At 33.5% G+C, this 18230-nt stretch overlaps 1 protein-coding gene across 2 annotated transcripts in view; it reads right to left on the bottom strand.

Annotated features, from left to right (window-relative positions):
• The window catches only part of LOC145690263 (band 7 protein AGAP004871-like), a 34929-nt gene that overhangs the window by 14241 nt on the left and 2458 nt on the right, over positions 1-18230 (bottom strand). The window contains exon 2 of one of the 2 annotated variants that reach the window (XM_081764992.1): positions 14321-14486. In XM_081764992.1, coding sequence (XP_081621118.1) covers positions 14321-14449 — 129 coding nt within the window. In that variant the 5' untranslated portion in view covers positions 14450-14486. Of the gene's footprint in view, positions 1-14320; positions 14714-18230 lie in introns of those variants that run through there. The other variant, XM_081764991.1, reaches the window with a different exon arrangement.

The following is an 18230-nucleotide window of genomic DNA, read 5'->3' as shown; positions in this document are numbered from 1 at the left end:
TTTTACATTTTTCGTAGTTTGAAGACCAACCTTTGCTGCTATAAAAATAAAATACTTGTTACTTCTTTTGTTAAATTTTAGGAGCTGGTGCCAAAAGTTGGCACTAAATTATTTTGAAATATTGCATTATGTTTTTAGTTTCAAAATTTAACAAAAGGAGGTTTTTTTTTTTTTTTTTTTTTTTTTTGTAGAGGAGGAGTTTAGTTTACTTATTTCAGCAAGCTGATTACAAAACCGTGAGAAAATGTTTTTGCGTCAATATGATTTATTGTGCGCAATAGGGGTTGGAAGACAAGATGTGTTCCCAATATTTGTACCCAGTTTCTTATCGGTGTTAGTAGTACACTTTACTAAACAATCATTTTTATCATTTACAGACTTACAATTCAATTTTTAAGAAAAGAAACCCAAAACTGAAGATGTGTAAGCTTTTACAAACTAAAAGTTAGCGTTTCGTCAGATTCGTAGTTTTCTTTTGTGTCAAGAATACCCTCCTCGTGGGTGAATACTTACGAAAATGAGCAATTACTTAGGAAGACCCCAGCGAAGATATATTATTTCGGGATACAAGCTTAGTGTTTATTTTCAATCTATGTTGACAAGTTGGAACCGGAACCACGTTAACCAAAATGACGGACGCATTATAACTGAAGAAAGTACAGTATTAGCCCTATATAGTACGACCAATAAAGCTGGAAAACATGGAATTTAAAAGGAAACATTTAGTGGACACTTCAACTGGTTTCTTAGTGTAGCGTTGAAAACAGGAAACTCGCAAATGAAGATAATATATCGTAGCTTATTACATGATTTTGATTTTGCTAATTCAAGTAAAATAATATGATTCACACTGACCCTAAAAGTCACGGAAATGAAAATGATTTAGGAAAAATCAGAGAAATGCTTCAAAATGTATCGAAACTGGTGAATATTTTAGAGAAGAGTTTATTTATTTATTTATTTATTTATTTATTTATTTATTTATTTAGTTGCCCATAGAAGATAATGAGGGACGCCTCAAAGAATCAAAACAGATTGAAAACAGAGATAAGAAAACTGCTTAGAAAATAAAATTACCTTTAGAAATAAAGAAGCTTAAGGAGTGCCGAAAGATTTAAACATCGTATTAGCCCTATATAGTACGACCTCGAATATAATACGACCCCAAGATTTGAAGATGATTATCATGGAAAAATAAAAATACCGACCATAAAAATTTTACAAACACTGAAAATAATACCCCGTAGAAGTTTAATAAAAATACATTAACAGCAAAATTTTAGGTGCCAATCTAATCGAACCATAAGATGATGCATCACCATTACGTATTTCCATATATACATATGTCTTTTATCTTGGTTAATAAATCATCTAACGGCACAGCACTGTGGCGGGAGAGTTGGGGATGCCTACAGGTAGGTTTTACAAATGTAGGTTGGCCCATAAAATTATTTAGAAGAAGTCTGGGGGTAGAGTAATTAATTTTGAGGGAGAATGGTCATTTTGGCGTTTCTGCCCAAGTTTTTGGGAAAGGAGCGGATGGATTATGAGCACCCCTGGGGAGTCCTGGTCATATATATTCTTGGGTGATACAAAATCAATATTTCTTTGAAGCATAAAGGGCTAGGCTGCAATTACAATACGAATATGGATTTTACGAAACTTTTCATATTAAAAATCTCATACTATATTCGGGCCAATATGGTCCGGCTGGCCTGCAGCTATAATAAATAAAAATGAATATTTACCGAAGAAATGAAAAGCTGATTGATCTGAGGGAAATGCATGCTATTATTCGGTACAGAACTTATTGTACCGACAAACACTGAGAAAGAGTACAGTGTTACTCGTTGAACTCAATGGATACGAAATCGGATCACTTACATGACAGAATGAACACAAGCTAAGGTGTGTCAAGAGGTTGATTCCCAATGAGAAATCAAATGATTCGACCTCAGATTCACGTCTAATGTAGCGTCGGTGCGGAGAAAGGGCGTTCAATTCAAAACAAACCAAAACCAATGATGAGTTCAATGTGCTTCAGTTCTTGATTTTTAATGAAAAAACACCTCTTTGATACCAAAGACTTAGTTGTCATGCATACGATTAACAGAATCATCTGGAAATCTATGGTCAGTATGTGTTCTTCAGAATTATTCAGGGTTCACACTGAAATTTTGTTTTCTTTTAAATTTCCATGACTAGGTAAGTAAACTTTCCTAACGTGAAACACCATGAACCCTGTATGGTCAAGTGAAAAACTTACGCTATAATAAAATTAAAAATTTAAAAAATTCGGTTCCTATCAATTCCATAGCCGTCTAACACATATTTTTTTATTTTTAAAATACAATACAAGCTTACTTCCTTACCGTAAACACTTACTATGACCCAAACTACCTGTGTTTGGAATACAATAAAATATTAATGATACACTAATAGACAATTATACACTAATGATATCTTTAATATCTGGTATTTTGAAATCATTCATAAACAAGCAAATAAACATTTCTTCTGTTACATTTGAAATTTTGATTTAATTTGTTATTCTTATTTCAAAGTTTGAAGTTTTAACACCTTTTGCCACTCCTCAAGTTTTCTATATTTCTAGAGATAATTTTCTTTCCTTAGCACTTTCCTTATCTTTGTTTTCAATTTGTCTTTATTCTTTGAGGCGTTCTTCATTATGCTCTGTAGGAAAAAAAAAAAAAAAAAAAAAACTCTTCCAGTGGAATGTAGTAAATTTCCACCACTTTCAACACATTTTGAAGCATTTCTCTTAATTTTCCCTGATTCATTTTCATTTCTCTGACTTATAAGATCAGCGTGAACCATGTTCTTTTGCTTGAATTAGCAAAACCCAAATCACGTAATAAACTACGACATATTATCTTCATTTGCAAGTCTCCTATCCTCAACGCTACACTAAGCAAGTAAATAAAGTTTCTACTAAATGTTTCGTTTAGAATTCCACTGTTTTCCGGCTTTATTTGTCTTATTTCTTTGGTCTAATCAGAACAGTGTGGTAACATTTGTACTTCAAGAGGGTTTTATTTTTCTTAAAGAAAAAAAATCGTATGAATTAACTAACTAACTAACTAACTAACTCTATGGCCTATGGAACCCGGAGGTTCAGTGCCGAGTTCACAAAAGCTCTCCACTGACTTCTATCCTTAGCTAATTGGATCCAGTTTCTACTTTGTATTCCTATCTCTGCAAGATCCATCTTAATATTATCCTCCCATCTGCGCCTAGGTCTTCCTAATGGTCGTTTTCCTATGGGTCTACCAGTCAAGACTTTGAAAACGTTTCTACTTTCTTCCATTCTAGCTACATGACCTGCCCACCTAAGCCTCCTAGACTTGACGACTCTAACAATGTTGGGTAAACCGTATAAACTATGTAGTTCCTCGTTATGAAGCTTCCGCCATTCCGCATTCTCGTTCCTCTTGGGTCCGAATATTCTTCTCAGGATCTTGTTTTCAAATACTTTCAGTCTATGTTCTTCCCTCAGAGTAAGCGACCATGTTTCGCAACCATACAGAACAACAGGCATGATTATCGTTTTATGTATTTTAAGCTTCAAATTCCTCGACAGAATTCGCGACGACAAGAGATTTTGAACCGAATAGTAACACGAATTCCCTGCTTTTAGTCGACATTTAATTTCTTCGTGAATATGATTTTCGTCTGTTAATATTGATCCTAAATATTTGAAAGTATCCACTTTATCAAAAGTATTATTTAATATTTTAACGTATGAATTAAAATGTTCAGATATCATCTAGTAAGTATCTTTTTTCTTTCTGAACACAAGTTCTAGCTAACTTGCCAAATAAAGCTTGGCGGGTAAGAGAAAAGTTAGAGTGGTCAGTTGCTTTTTCCTATGGATGAAAATTATTGGAAATAGGGAGATGAAGTCAAATTGATTAGGAATTAGGTTTATAGATACCATATACTAAAGAATTAAGTTTCGATTTTGAGATTGTGTGTCCCTATGGAACACCGACGTTATGGACTCCGAATGACGACCGCGACTTTCACCAGTACAGGTGGCGGGTGCGTAAACCATTATCCAAGATGATTATGTTTTTATATACCTAGGTATTTTTATCACATAGCCTTGCTCAGTGTGTTGTATTTACTGTAGTTTAACAATATGGAAACAAAGCCTGATAGAACAGTTCTAGTTCAGTTTCTATATAAGCAGTTCCAAAAGTCGCGAATGCAATAGAAGTATATGTGCAACAACATATGCGCGTATTGCTTTAGTTTAAATTATTTAGGTTGATTATTCTGTAATTGTTCAAGTGGAGTTCTTATTACAGCTAAACAACGAACAATTCCAGCAAAAGAGTATATTGTACTTAAAACTTCATGTAAGGAAATCTCGTCTCTCAAAATTGGTATACTGAAGATGACGATGTTTTCTTGCTGGATTAAATTTGGCAATGAGACATTGACTTTTCAGAAATTGCTTTTCTCTTCTTCGAATACTGTTCGGAAAAAACATATTTCTAATAAATCGACTATAATTTCATCAGACATGTTTAGACCTGTTGCTGCATTTACACAACACATGAGAAAAACACACACACAGGGAGGAGACAGACGGCCAAAGCAAACATCAGAAGGCAGAGGCAGCCCAATCAGGCAACTGAGAGCTTAATTACAGAAGTAGTTACAGCATTGTCCGTGCTTCGTCCTGAGGCTTCTCCCATTGGCTAGAAGTTATGCTGACGTCGAGTTCTCATCGCAACTACCTATCGAGAATTGGTACAGAGCATCCCGGTTTATGTATATCGCTACGATCCTTGGCATATCGGTACCCATGGATTGTCACACTGAAGTACCACCTAACGCCTGCTGAATTTTCTCACCGTATGAAAAGGTAGTGATTCCTGGAGGCGATGCAGTGGAGAGATGTGTATTCTCGCTGTTGTTTGATGCAAAGCAAATTTAGAACTATTCCATGATTTCATTATTAAACAGAAAGTTTAACAGGGTGTCTACTAAAATTCCAAAATGAAATTTCGTGACTTTTTCATGATCTTTTCTTTATCAAACCATAAAATTCCGTAACATTCACAGGCGAATTTGGGTGCGATTTAGGCCGAATATTCATGTATGCGATAGAAGCGCGCTTTGCTTGCAATTTGGAAGCATCTAAAGCCGACTATAGATATTTTTGATGGTAAATTTTCACGTTTTATAGAACAAAATTTTCCAGTCTGTACTTATATTTGTACAGATAAAAAAATCGTGACCCAAAAGATAAATTTCTTGACTTTCATGACCGTTTCCTGATTTCATGACTTTCGTGACCAATATACACCCTGTTTAAGCATGGATTTATAATTGTGATTTATAAGTACATAAATAAGAAATGAAAATTATTTGATTTCTTTTAATGAAGCAATGGGTAAGCAGTGCTTGGTTTCCTTGGTGGACTACACGTCACCAGGGCCGGAATTAGCATTTTGGCGCCCCTAGGCCCAATAATTTTTCCGCCCCCTAGTCTGGTTAAAGCTACTTTCCTAAAAGCCTTTATTAAAAAATTACAGCCAGTTTTCCCGTGTTTGAGATCAATGTTGTAACGAAGTTGATGCATAATGTTGAAAAATAGTTTAACTTTACCAACAATTATTTGTTCATATTCATATTCATATTCATATTCATATTCATATTTATTTGCCTGTTCATAGCTTACAAATGAGGACAATCCTCAATTAAGCATTACAGTTGTCAGATATGATATACATTCTCTATATATTATCAGTAAGATAAGTTTCCACAGAGTAATAGCTTTTTTCTAACAATAATTCTAACAGAGTATTTCTGAATATCCGTTTTTCATTAATGTCCTTATACTTTGTTGGTAATTTGTTATATAATTTTATACAATTCATATACACAGTTTTGCTAAAATTTGCATAATTCTGTTGAATAATATACATATTACAATTCTGCCTAGTATTGTATGAGTGAATCGTCTTAGCTAAAGTAAATAAATCCTTGTGCTCGATTACATACATAATTGTGCGATATATATATAAACTAGGTAATGTCAATAATTTATATTTTTTAAAAATATTTTTACATGAGGATCGTTCAGGCATACTAAACATTATTCTAATAATTTTTTTCTGTATTCGGAATGTACTAGCACTTATTCTCGAATTCCCCCAAAATATAACACCATAGTTTATTATTGAAAAAACTTTGCTATAGTATAAGGACATGACAGCTTCCTTGCACAAACTATCTTGCAACCTACGGAATGCAAAGCAGAGTGAACTGAGTTTAGCATTAATGTATTCAACATGAGTATTCCATGTTAAATCTTCATTAACATATACTCCTAGAAATTTAACAGATGGTGTTTGACATAATTCTACAGTGTCTACAGTTATTGGTACAAGTTCATTTCTTTGGCCCGGGAATCGAAATTTGACAATGTTAGTTTTTCCTAAATTCATAGTTAATTTATTTATGTTTAACCAACTAATAATTTTTGTTAGCGTCTTTGTAGTGAGCCTTTCTGCTTCATTTACTGAGTCTCCACTGACAAGAACATTTATGTCATCAGCATACAATGTTGACTTCACACAGCCTAGACTGTTAACCAAATCATTAATATATACAACAAACAGAAGAGGTCCCAATATTGATCCTTGTGGTACTCCTTTTGTTACTTTCATTAAAGATGATTTAAACATTTTTCTTCTGCCATTTACCTCTTTACAGATGCCAACAGTTTGACTACGTTCAGATAAATACGACTTTATTCAATTGTTTGCCACACCTCTGATGCCATAAGAATACAATTTTTCTAGCAAAATACCATGGTCTATAGAATCGAACGCCTTAGATAAATCAACAAAAATACCAATTACATGCTTTCCTTTATGCTATCCATTGCTACATCAGAGATGAAATTAAAGATTGCAGTGTTGGTTGACTTCTGGCTTTGAAACCCGTGTTGACTTGTGGATATTATATTATTTAAAAGGAAAAAGTTATTTAGTCGCGCTTTCAGACTATTTTAGAAAAGCACGACAAAACTGAAATAGGACGATAATTATTTAACTCCAATTTACTTCCCTTTTTATACACAGGTGTAACTCTAGCTAACTTAAGCCGCGTAGGAAAAATTCCTGTCAAAAATGAATGATTTATTATATGACAGAGTTGATGTGCAATAAGAAGAGAACTTTCCTTTACAATCATGGATGGCACTTCATCCCAACCTGGAGAGCTGGAGCTTTTTAAGCTTTTTATTATTTGTAAGATTTCCTCTGGTGTAGTCGGTTTCAGGAAAAGCGACTTAGTTATTCCGCTCTGTAGCTTAGAGTTATTTTCTTGATGAGCTATTTTGATTGGGTTAAATGTTTCTAAAGTTAAGAAGTATTTATTAAAATGATTTGCAATCTTATTTGGGTTACATACTACTTGAGAGTTTATTTTTATTGCATCAATTCCTGTTGTTTTTACCTTATTCATCTTACCATTAATTAACTTCCACATAGCTTTACTTTTGTTTCTCACTGCTAAGATGTAATTTGTACTGTGTAAAAGTTTTGCTGTTCGTATGACTCTTTTGTATGTCTTTCTATAGTATTTTACATATTCAATAAATTGAGGTGTTACATCTTTACACGTTTTTAGTTTTTTGATAACTCAAGTAGTTTGAGTTTAGAAGTCCTAATTCCTATAGTGACCCATGGTTTCCCCAACCTAACCTTACTGTAGTTCTTTCTGGGAAACGCAATATTGAAGTGAAAGAGAAACGTATCTAGAAAAAAGTTAAATTTACCATCCGTATCACCAATTTCATATATTTTGTGCCAGGTTTCTTATGTTAGCAAGTGTAGAAAGTACAGGGTGTCCGAGAAGTCCTTCCCTGATTACAGAAATTGATAACTCAGGCTAGAAATAAGATAGAAATATGAAACTGGTGTTGAATTGTTTACAAACTATAAAAGTTTTTGTCTGTGTTAGGTTTGTTCTGTTTTACCAAGTCTCAATTTTTTTTGTTTTAGGTTTGTAGTACGTAAGTAAGAAGCCCAAGAAGCCATACCAACCAACCAGGAGAAGGCACAGTGTGTCCTGTGGTACCATGAGACACGATCACCAACCACGGTGCAGAGACAGTTCCAGACAACATTTGGGAGGACTCCACCTGATGTCAAGAGCATTAAAGCCTGGTATGAGAAGTTCAAGAACACAGGGTCGGTTGCTGACCTTCCGAGGTCTGGTCGACCAAGAACCTCAGCAGACACGGTGGAGGCTGTGCGGCAGTCTTTTCTGAGAAGTCCTAAGAAATCGGTGCGCAGGGCCTCACGTGAATTACAGATGCCAAAAAGCTCTATCCATGACATTTTACACAAACGTTTATTGTTTCGTGCTTACAAAGTGCAACTCGTTCAGGCCTTGTTGCCCGACGACGGTACACGTCGATATGACTTTGCGGTCGAAATGCTATCACTTATTGAGGACGATAATGGTTATCTCAGACGAATTGCCTTTTCCGACGAAGCGACATTCTTTGTCTGTGGAGTAGTGAATCGCCATAATGTACGCATTTGGTGTTCAGAACCCCCCAGGGAGGTCAGAGAGTTCACCAGAGGCAGTCCAAAGGTGAATGTTTGGTGCGCGTTATTGCACGATCGAACTATCGGGCCATTCTTCTTCGCTGAGGATACCATCACATCTGCAGTGTACCTGGATATGTTGCAGCTGTATGCTGTTCCTCAGCTGCTTCAGTATCGCCCCAATGTCGTTTTTCAGCAAGACGGTGCACCACCTCATTGGGGTTTGGACGTCCGTGCCTATCTCGATAGGACATTTCCTGAGCGATGGATTGGTCGTGATGGACCAACAGCTTGGCCTCCGCGCTCTTCTGACATAACCCCATTAGACTTCTTTTTATGGGGTTATGTCAAGGATGAGGTCTACCGAACACGTGTACCAGATCTTGAAACCCTGCAGCAACGAATAACCACAGTCGTTGCATCGATCCCTCCAGTGATGTTGGCTAATGTGTGGATGGAAATTGAATATCGCCTAGATGTGCTAGGTGCTACCAAGGGTGCTGATGTAGAAGTGTACTGATGTGACCAAAACTTTTATAGTTTGTAAACAATTCAACACCAGTTTCATATTTCTATCTTATTTCTAGCTTGAGTTATCAATTTCTGTAATCAGGGAAGGACTTCTCGGACACCCTGTAATTAATATTAGTTTTTGAGAAACATTTTTTTGTTATAACTTCTGATTGAGTAGGTACAAATATTTGAGATATGTGTATTTGCCCTATTATTGCATCATGGTCAGAAAAGCCCGGCTTAAAGATATTCAAAGAGGTAACTGACTCCGTGTATTGTTTACTTATTATTATTTGATCTAACGCAGTTTTCCCTCTAGTTGGTTCTCTGATAAGAGGCTGTAACCCAAACATATCCAATATATTTTGACATTTTGTTTTTTCTCTTGATTGAACCAGCCAGTCAATGTTAGTATCACCACAAATTATTACCGTACTATATTTCTTACACAGAGACTCAAGAGCAGTTTCAAGATTCCTAAAGAATACATTAATATTTCCTGCTGATGACCTATAGATGCAAATTATACACATGTTTTCAATTGAAATAGCAACTATTTCAATATGCAGTTCAACAACGAATTGACTTACATTTATTTCCTTAAAACGTAAATGGTCACCTACAAATATACATACCCCACCATGTTGCCTACTAGCGCGTGAATAGTTTGTAGCTAACTGATAGTTATTTAAGTGTGCCATATTCATCTGATTAGCAGATAACCAATGTTCACTAAAGCAAATGACATGCATACCTTTAAGATCCTCTTCAACTAATACATAAAAAAAAATCAAGTTTACTAGCTAAACCTTGCACGTTCTGGTAATATACATTTATTACATTGTAGTCACTGTTACCTCTATTGGCTAAGTGCTTGGAATTTTTATTGGGACTTGCATTAAAAAACTATTACCATCATACCTTGTAGGAACCTTTCTTATTCTATTTGATTTTCGCTGAGTTGTACTAGATGGATCGTTTTGTTCTATACCATTTGTGGATACTTGCTGCGATCTGTTAATATCAAGTCCAGGTTCTTTCGTACCGTGATTTGTATTTTGTGGACCTTGTATTAACGATATTCGATCAATTTCTTCACTTTCAGTAGCCAAAAGTACTCCTGGCTCCTTATCATGGCTTACGTGTGAGTTTCCTGTCAATTTTAGCACTTCACCCTCATCCCGATTCGCTCCGTTGTAAGTCGAACTTTGTCTCCTTTGTTCAGACGAAATTTGATCACCTTCACAATCGTTTCCATTTCCGTCTATCACCAGTGCTGATGTACTTCCACAATTGATAGGTATTAACGTACTATAAGCTGTGCACTGTGCTTTAAACTTATTTGACATAATGATATTATACAGTGCGTTGCGTAAAAACAATTTCCCTAGACGATTTAAATGGATTTAGTTCCAATGAACTTCAAAATCAGAACGCTTTATTAGCCTGATTTTTTTTAAATAAATTCAAAAAATATGTTAAGTTATGGCTATTTATTTTTATTTCTAGATATTTTTTCTCTCGGCCGTGCGCCCCCTGGGAGCTTGGGCCCATAGGCCCGTGCCTACCGGGCCTATTGGGAAATCCGGCCCTGCACGTCACGTATAAACAGGGTTGGCAAAAACCATGGTTTTTATTAAAAAAAAAAGTTTTTTTTTTTTTTTTGGTTTAAATAATTTGCTCTATGTATTTATATCACATATGAACAGAAATAAGTTTGTTTTGCCTTGGTGTTATTATGCAATAACCGAGTTATGCTGGAAGGGATCACATAAGCTTAAAGCGGAAATTACAACTCAAAAATATAATTATATTAAAATTGCACTTACGTACGCACCCAAATGATACAGCGGCAATTCAAAGGTTGAAGCACAGATATATCTATTATGGCTTATATTAGTACAATCTGATTACCAATAATATGAGAGTATATAAAAAGAATGAAGATAAAGAAACGGTTTTGTGTTTTTACGACATTGGTACCGGTTCTCGATTTAAGTTTGGTACGATATATTATATTTATGCTTGATCCTGAAAACGCAGCGTTTTAAAAATGCTAAAATTGCAATTCAGTGCAGTGAAGTGATTTCATTAAGAAAGAAATGTAAGCGAAAGGCTAATACTCACCTCAAAAAAACAAAGTGTACTTCTAAGTGGCGCTTTCGGAAAACCCTGTTTCCCTCTTCAGCCTAAAAACAATTCGAAGAGGAATGCGGATAGGTGAAAAATGGTTAAAAGGATTTAAAATATGCGAAGCACAAATCTTGTTAGAAATGAGCACATAATAATAGCCACTCATTGTCACTATTCACTGTTGTTTGCTGTTTTTTCATTACCTTCTAGACGGTAGAAAAATGTAGTAAAAACATTACTCCAAATCGCATTTATGTCTCCTTTATCTAAATTGAGTGTAGGTTTCTCTTTATCAATGTATAAGGCTTCTTTCATTTTTCATTCAGTTATTGTTTTTGCTTTCTCTATCAAACTTGAATTAGCAATATTGTGGTTATTGTCTTTAAGATGCGCTGCCAATCCGGATAAACAACTGTTGTAAGCTACGAGATTTCAATGTGTGAATGTGCTCAACTATTCTGGAATAAATACTCTTTTTTGTTTGACATATATATATTTTGTCATATTGGCATTTAGTCCGGTAAACACCACTATTTTGTTAAGGATCAGTAAAAGATTTTTAAAATTTGTATGTATTTTTCTATAGATTTAGAAGGAACTTCTGAAACCTTGATGTTATGTTTTTGCAGTATCTTCCTACTTTTGCCGAAATACACGGAACCAGAGAGACATTGTCAACTTCGACATTTGTTGTTGGTTGATGGTCGAAAAAACATCAGTGGACATGGCTTTGCAGGCAGTGGAAGTTGCTTTACTCAAACGAAAAATAATCCCAAATGAAATTTAGCTAATCATTCAATTAATAGCTTTTGCCTGAGATATAATGTTTTTGAATTTGAAGACACCATTTTTCGACAGGACAATACTCTTTCTCCAATACTTTCTAATTTGGTATTGGACATGTTTGAAACTAACATTCTTCCGAAATATTCTTGTATGAAATATTTTCGGTATGGCGATGATACCTTGATTTTATAAACGAATCTCAGAATTTAGAGAAATTATTTGATGAATTCAATCAGATACACCCTAGAATCAAATTTACGATGGAACTTGAAGAAAATGGAGCTCTTAACTTTCCTGACATTACTATCAAAAGACAAGCCAATAAATTTGTTACCTCGGCATATCGCAAACCTTCTGCTGGCACAAAGTATATTAATTTCAAGTTATCACACTCATGGCTTCAGAAATTGAATGTTTGGAAAAACTTCTTTAGGACGGCCCTTCAACTTTCAGACCTCTTAGTGATTTTAATCAGGAAATTCAATATTTAATAAAAATCGGACAAGAAACGGTTTTTAAAAATCTTTATTACTGAAGTGGTACAAGCAGGTACAAGAAGTCACCAGCAACCACCATCACCCAACACAATGTCGAAGTTGACAATGTCCCTCTGGTTCCGTGTATTTTGGCAAAATTAGGAAGATACTGCAAAAACATAACATCAAGGTTTCAGAAGTTCCTTCTAAATCTATAGAAAAATATATGCAAATTTTAAAAATCTTTTACTGATCCTTAACAAAAAAATGGTGTTTATCGGACTAAATGCCAATGTGACAATATATATATATATATATATATATATATATATATATATATATATATATATATATATACGGTATATGTCAAACAAAAAGGAGTATTTGTACCAGAATAGTTAAGCACATTCGCACATTGAAATCTCGTAGCTTACAACAGTTGTTTATCCGGATTGGCAGCGCATCTTAAAGACAATAACCACAATATTGCTAATTCAAGTTTGATAGAGAAAGCAAAAACAATAACTGAACGAAAAATGAAAGAAGCCTTATACATTGATAAAGAGAAACCTATACTCAATTTAGATAAAGGAAACATAAATGCGATTTGGAGTAGTGTTTTTACTACATTTTTCTACCGCCTAGAAGGTAATGAGAAAATAGCAAACAAAAGTGAATAGTGACAAGTGAGTGGCTTTTATCATGTGTTTATTTCTGACAAGATATGTGCTTCGCATTTTTTAAATCCTTTTAACCTATCCACATTCATCTTCGAATTGTTTCTAGGCTGAAGACGGAAACAGGGTTTTATGAAAGCGCTATTTAGAAGTATACGTACTATTGTTTTTTTGAGGTGAATATTAGCCTTTTGCTTACATTTCTTTATAAATATTATTACTGTTCCCAAAACAGTACTGATTGCATTAAGGTTCGAGCACAGATATACTTCTTGTCGGCTCACAGTGTTAGATTAGTTTAGAACATTTTTGTTACCGGTAAAGAAAACTCGAAATAAATAAATAAAGGCATAAAGAAGCAGTTGTTGGAATGTTTTGTTGATAATTTGTATATTCGAGAAAATCTTGTTTGTGGGAGGGGAAGAACGTAAAATCAAAATGTGAGAGACTGCTCTGTAACACTATCTTGTTATATTGGCAATAGCAAAAATTAGAAACGTAGTTCTGGGGGAAAGGGGCAGTTGGCCAGTTCCGGGATTGTAGAGCTCATCCGAAAGTTTGCAGTATGCCTGTAAGAAATACTACCGGTCCTCGACTAAAGCTCGTTGGTCAAATCGCATTATGTTGAAATCTAAAAGACGGCTACATTTATGAACAGATAAGAAGTGAAATTGGAATTGAATGCTTTATATTGCAGTGAGTGATTTCATTAAAGTTGGAGAACAGATATGCTGCTTTTTGACTTACAGTAATATAGGTAAAGACCGGCAGAATAAGAAATATTTTTGTTGAGTGATTTATCATGGTTTGATGGTTGGTGGATGATGGTTGGTTTGTTCTTTGAAAGAAATGGTAACAAGAGAAAGGAGTGGTTTTCAACAAGAAACTTCAATAGAAGTGATTCAAGAAACGTTACGATTTTCTCTATATGGAGAAAACTGATAAAAGTATGTAGTTCTATAAGCTACAAGATTTCTTACCTAAGAAAGTACGCATGAAGATGACAATTGGTCACTGAAAAGTACCAAATAATTGCTGCATTACCATTTGAATATTTACATAAGTACAGTTTTAACTTCTTATTTACATACATCCTATTCTTATTACATCATTAAATACATTCAACTTGAAAATATACCTGTAGAGCAACTGGACTTTCTGCAATCATTTCCGAAGCCTCCTTCAGAGCACGTGAAGCCTTCATTTTGCCCTCGGCTGCAATTACTTTAGCCCTTGCCTCTCTAGCTGCCTCGGCTTCAGCCGCCATAGCTCTCTGGAGCTGTATAGGTAACCTTACATCTTTTCTGAAAGCAAGGTAATAAAACATTACCCAATAATAACGTGTCAGAAACTAGTACAATATATAATATTGACTCTACAGCAGTACTTCTCAAACTTGTTGTTACTGCGACCCATACTAAATATTAAAAAGTACTTTGTGGCCTACCTATCTTTATTCAAATACACATTGCCATTCTACGAAATAGTGGTATATTTCAAATCAATTAAGTTGTGTAAATCATATTTCTAATTTTTCCACGGAAAGGAAACACAGAGTTAATACTATTTCCAACGCAATGCCCTACCCCGTGACAGATTTTGACTCACCCATTCTGTTTCCATCCTAACTCAGGATCTCTTATTGACTGTACAACAGGGCAGGGCTCTGAGTAACCACTTACTCTTTACCTCGTTAACAAACGCTTCCAATTTTCATTTTCTGAATTGTATTTACTTTATAACGTATGTTTCCGGATCACAATAAAATGTTCATAATTAAAAGGAAAAACTCGTGACCCACACTTTGAGAAACACTGCTCTACAGTATTATTTGTGTTTAACAAGAAAACAAGTGAGACATATTGATAAAATGGTTTGGGCTAACATTGACCTTCATAATATGTCAATAATAATAATAATAATAATAATAATAATAATAATAATAATAATAATAATAATAATAATAATAATAATAATAATAATAATAATAATAATATAATTTTAAGTGCTATGAAGAGATCATAGGCAAAGGCAAAAATACAGCACTATGTTAAAACCATTACATAATTTTAAACAGACTAAAAAATTTAAAATATAGAATAAATATTAGAGCAGGTAAAGGCCCTTGTCAGAAAGTTAATATATTCAAATTATAAGGTTCCAACTGATTTACAAAACAAGATTAAAATTAAAAAAGAAAAAAATAGTGGATTCCATAATATACCACTAACAAAACTATGCAAATTAGTTTCATACAACTGCCATTTAAAAGAATGAGTCAACCTTGCATAAAAATGCATATTCGGCATGTAAAAATCTTGCTTACTTATTGTCATATTTCAACATAAAAGACTGATTCTTTGAATAAAAGATTATAACGTAAAGATATACTGAAGATACATAATAACAATAAAATGAAGATTAGCAGCTAGATCCCATGTCATAACGTTAAAACAGTTTAATTTTTCGTAAGAATTGCTCCGTTATTTCTCTTAACATATTTTCATTTTAAACTGCTGTAAGACATTGCCACTCTTCTCAATATTTCGCGTTTAGAATTTAGTGCTACCAATGTTGATCGATTCCTAACACTATAAATCGGCACTCTTATCCCTATATTTTCTAAGCAATATTTGCTACTATTTGTTATCCAATACCATTTGAATAAAGAATTTATCATGAAATTAACCTCTTTTCGATAGGGTTTGAAGTTCCCAAAAAAGTTAATCAATATTCAGAGTCATGTGAATGGTATTCCTTTTTCATTTTATAACATAGTAGCCTTATAAAACATTTTCTATAGTTTCGATTTTGTTAACACGTGTGTTAGATAAACCGTTCCAGATAACTGAACCAAATTCAAGTTTGCATGTAACAAATGCCTTATATAGGCATATGTAAGAACAACCATTTATAAAATCAGGCCATAATAAGTATAAAACTTATTATTTTCCTTGTTAATTGCAGTATATAATTTATATGATTGCCAAATTTCAGATGTCTACCACACATAATACTAAGATTTTTAATTTGTTCTACTTTCTTTATTGCTACTCCATTAATTTTATATCTGATGACAAAATATTGCATTTTATTAGTGAATGTTATATATTTACTTTCATCAGAGTTGATAATTAATAAATTATTTTGCACCAATACTCATTACTAACTACTCTAGAGAACTTTATGTCATAATAATAATAATAAGTAAAATTAGTAAACCGTGAAAGTGAACGAAATTTAGGAAAATCATTGGACGTTGTACAAGAAAAGCTAGATGAGAGTGCTAATTTAATAAAATAACAATCTGAAACAATTCAAAAATGCATGGAGAAAACAGATACATTAAAGGAAGAAAATTTACAATTAAAAAAACAGTTGAAAGACACACAGGTGAAACTTTAAGAACTAGATCAATACGGAAGAAGAAATACAGTCGAAATATACGGGGTATCTGAAAAGACTAATGAAGATGTGTGTGAAACAGTGAAAAACATTGGTAGGGCCTTGGACATGGAAATAACAAACGAAATGATCGACGTGTGTCATAGGTTAAAAAAAACTTACAAACCAGAGCACAGGGGGAATTATTGTAAGGTTTTTGAGGAGAAGGGATAAAGATAGGTTCATGCAAAGGAGAAAGGTAAAAAGAAATCTAAACGCAAGACATTTGGGTTTTTCATCTAGTGAAGTTGTGTATATAAATCATAGTCTTACTCCTTACCGCAAGAGTTTGTTTGGTCAAGCTCGGAAATTAAAACGTGATAAGAATTTTGCATATTTGTGGCTGGATCATGTTGGATCAATTAAATTAAAGAAAAATCAAAATGATAATAATGTAATTGTAATAAAAGCAATTGAAGATATTGAGAAGTTGTACTAAATGTATGAGACAAATGAAGTCAGAATTTATTATCAGAATGTGAAGGGATTAAGGACGAAAACAAATGATTTTTTAGCTAATTCGTCCTTGAATGAGTATGATATTATATTGGTAACAGAAACATGGTTAAATGATAGTATTTATGATGGGGAGCAATTTAGTAATAACTATACAGTATATAGACGGGATAGAGGTGTTAAAAATAGAGAGGGAGGTGTTCTAATTGCAATAAAAAACAAATATAGTATCTGTAGATGTACACTAAATGACAAATTAGAAAATCTTTGTGTACGGGTGAATTTTCAAGGAAAATACTATTATATTGTCATTGTGTATTTTACTCCAGGATCTAAGATAGAGGATTATATTAGTTTTTTCAATTCTTTCGAAAATAATGTACCATTTCATAATAATAGTTTTATTATAACAGGTGATTTTAATCTTCCTTTAATTACGGGTGTCGAATGCGATCTACAGCTTCAAGGACCAAGTTATAGAGCACTTGATAATTTTATGAATTTTTATAATTTAAGATCAATTAATAATGTTAAGAACAAAAATGGAAGAACTTTGGATTTAGTTTTAACAAATTTAAGACAGAATATTTTAGTAACTAAAGACGACTCACCAATAGTTCGACCACATGAACATCATCCTCCATTAATAATCGAAGTAAACCTTCATAAAAATAATGATTACCGGTACATGGAAAATAGTTAAGCGTACAGGTATAACTTTCTAAAAGCGGATTTTTTAAAAATGTATGAAATATTTCGGGAAACGGATTGGTCATTTCTGGAGGTAATTGATAATGTAGATATAGCTGTAGAGCAGTTTAATGTAGCAATAAAAGACAATTTTAGCATAACCGTACCCAAAAGGAAAACGAATTCAAGTAAAACATTTCCCTGTTGGTTCAATAAGGATATACTGGATACTATTAGGCTAAAGGAATATTATAGAAAACACAAAAAACAATCTGAATATAACACAATGTTGAATAAAGAATACCGGAAACGATTAAAAATAATGCTCAATAAAGCATATAAAGAGTACGTAAGGGAAATGGAAGATAATGTTATAGGGGATGGAAATGCATTCTGGAAGTTTATTAAAAATAGAAAAGAAAGATCATCTTCTATAAATCAAACAATTACATTAAATA

Source organism: Thermobia domestica, chromosome 7 (genome assembly GCF_964235325.1).
Source record: "Thermobia domestica chromosome 7, izTheDome1.hap1.1, whole genome shotgun sequence".
In the NCBI taxonomy this organism is placed as follows: Eukaryota; Metazoa; Arthropoda; class Insecta; order Zygentoma; family Lepismatidae; genus Thermobia; species Thermobia domestica.
The sequence above is the reverse complement of the archived record's forward strand: the minus strand, read 5'-3'. Positions and strand labels throughout refer to the sequence as shown.